The 1,264-nt window shown below is 36.6% G+C and overlaps 1 protein-coding gene across 1 annotated transcript; it reads right to left on the bottom strand.

Moving 5' to 3' along the window:
• Window positions 1–238: 238 nt before the first annotated feature.
• LOC145009386 (secreted RxLR effector protein 161-like) lies at window positions 239–802 on the bottom strand. The gene is made up of 2 exons (XM_078968095.1): window positions 576–802; window positions 239–455 (listed from the first exon to the last, which is right to left on the bottom strand). The coding sequence occupies exons 1-2, from the start codon at window positions 800–802 to the stop codon at window positions 239–241; spliced, it is 444 nt and encodes a 147-aa protein (XP_078824221.1).
• Window positions 803–1,264: the final 462 nt, after the last annotated feature.

The following is a 1,264-nucleotide window of genomic DNA, read 5'->3' as shown; positions in this document are numbered from 1 at the left end:
TTAGCGGATCCGCAATGTTATCCTTTGACCTTATATAGTCAATTGAGATAACTCTAGTTGAGAGTAGTTGTCGAATAGTGTTGTGTCTTCGACGGATGTGTCGAGACTTACCATGATACAGAGCCCTTTGTGCCCGTCCAATTGCCGATTGACTATCACAATGGATTGAGATTTCTGAAATTAGTTTAGGTCATCCTGGTATATCTACCAAAAATTGTCGTACCCATTCAACTTCTTCTCAATTTTTATCAAGTGCTATAAATTCCGATTCCATGGTGGATCTAGCTATAACTGTTTGTTTTGAAAATTTCCATGATATAGCTCCACCTCCAAGTGTGAACAAAAACCCATTGGTTGACTTGGAGTCTTTAATCTCATATATCCAATTTGCATCACTATACCCTTCTATCACCTCAGGATATCTTGTATGGTGCAACCCATAATTGCGAGTGTATCTTAAGTATTATAATAATCTTTTAATACTTTTCCAATGTTCATCACTTGGATTACTGGTATATCTACTTAGTCTGCTTATTGCAAAAGCTAAGTCAGGTCTGGTACAACTCATAAGGTACACCAGAGTACCAATAATTCTTGCATATTCGACTTGTGCAACTCTTTCACCTCTATTTTTACTTAGATGATGATTTGTATCAATTGGTGTCCTAGTTACAGTAGTATCACCGGAGTTGAACTTCTCAAGAATTATATCCACATAATGGGTTTGATTTAAAGTAAGTCTATTTGCAGTCCTTGTGATATTCACACCAAGGATGGCATCTGCTAAACCCATATCTTTCATGTCGAATCTTGCCTTTAGCATGCCCTTTGTTGATGGAACCTTTTATCGTTGCTACCAACGATAAGCACATCATCAACATAAAGGCACAAGATAACATAACCCTCACTTGTGTTTTTAACATAAACACACTTGTCACATTCATTAATCTTGTATCCATTTTCCAACATCACATGGTCAAACTTTTGATGCCATTGTTTTGGGGATTGTTTCAACCCATATAATGACTTCACTAGTTTGCAAACCTTTGATTCTTTTCCTGAGGTAACATACCCTTTTGGTTGTTCCATGTAGATTTCAACTTCTAAATCCCCGTTTAGAAAAGTTCATTTAACATCCATTTGATGTACTTCAAGATTTCCTATAGAAGTGATTGCAAGTACCACTCTAATGGATGTAATACGTGTGACAGGAGAGTACGTGTCAGAATAATCAAGGCCACTTTTCTGTCTATAGCCTTTAATT

The sequence above is a fragment of the Lactuca saligna genome, chromosome 8 (genome assembly GCF_052625555.1).
Source record: "Lactuca saligna cultivar CGN05327 chromosome 8, ASM5262555v1, whole genome shotgun sequence".
NCBI classification, from domain to species: Eukaryota; Viridiplantae; Streptophyta; class Magnoliopsida; order Asterales; family Asteraceae; genus Lactuca; species Lactuca saligna.
This window is presented reverse-complemented; position numbering and strand designations above follow the sequence as displayed.

Bases quoted from the DNA above. Each gene is read 5' to 3' on its own strand.
- LOC145009386 (XM_078968095.1), bottom strand. From the start codon at position 802: ATGAAAGATATGGGTTTAGCAGATGCCATCCTTGGTGTGAATATCACA. The intron at 456-575 runs GTACCTTATGAG...ATAATACTTAAG, and splicing joins AGAATTATTGGTACTCTGGT to ATACACTCGCAATTATGGGT.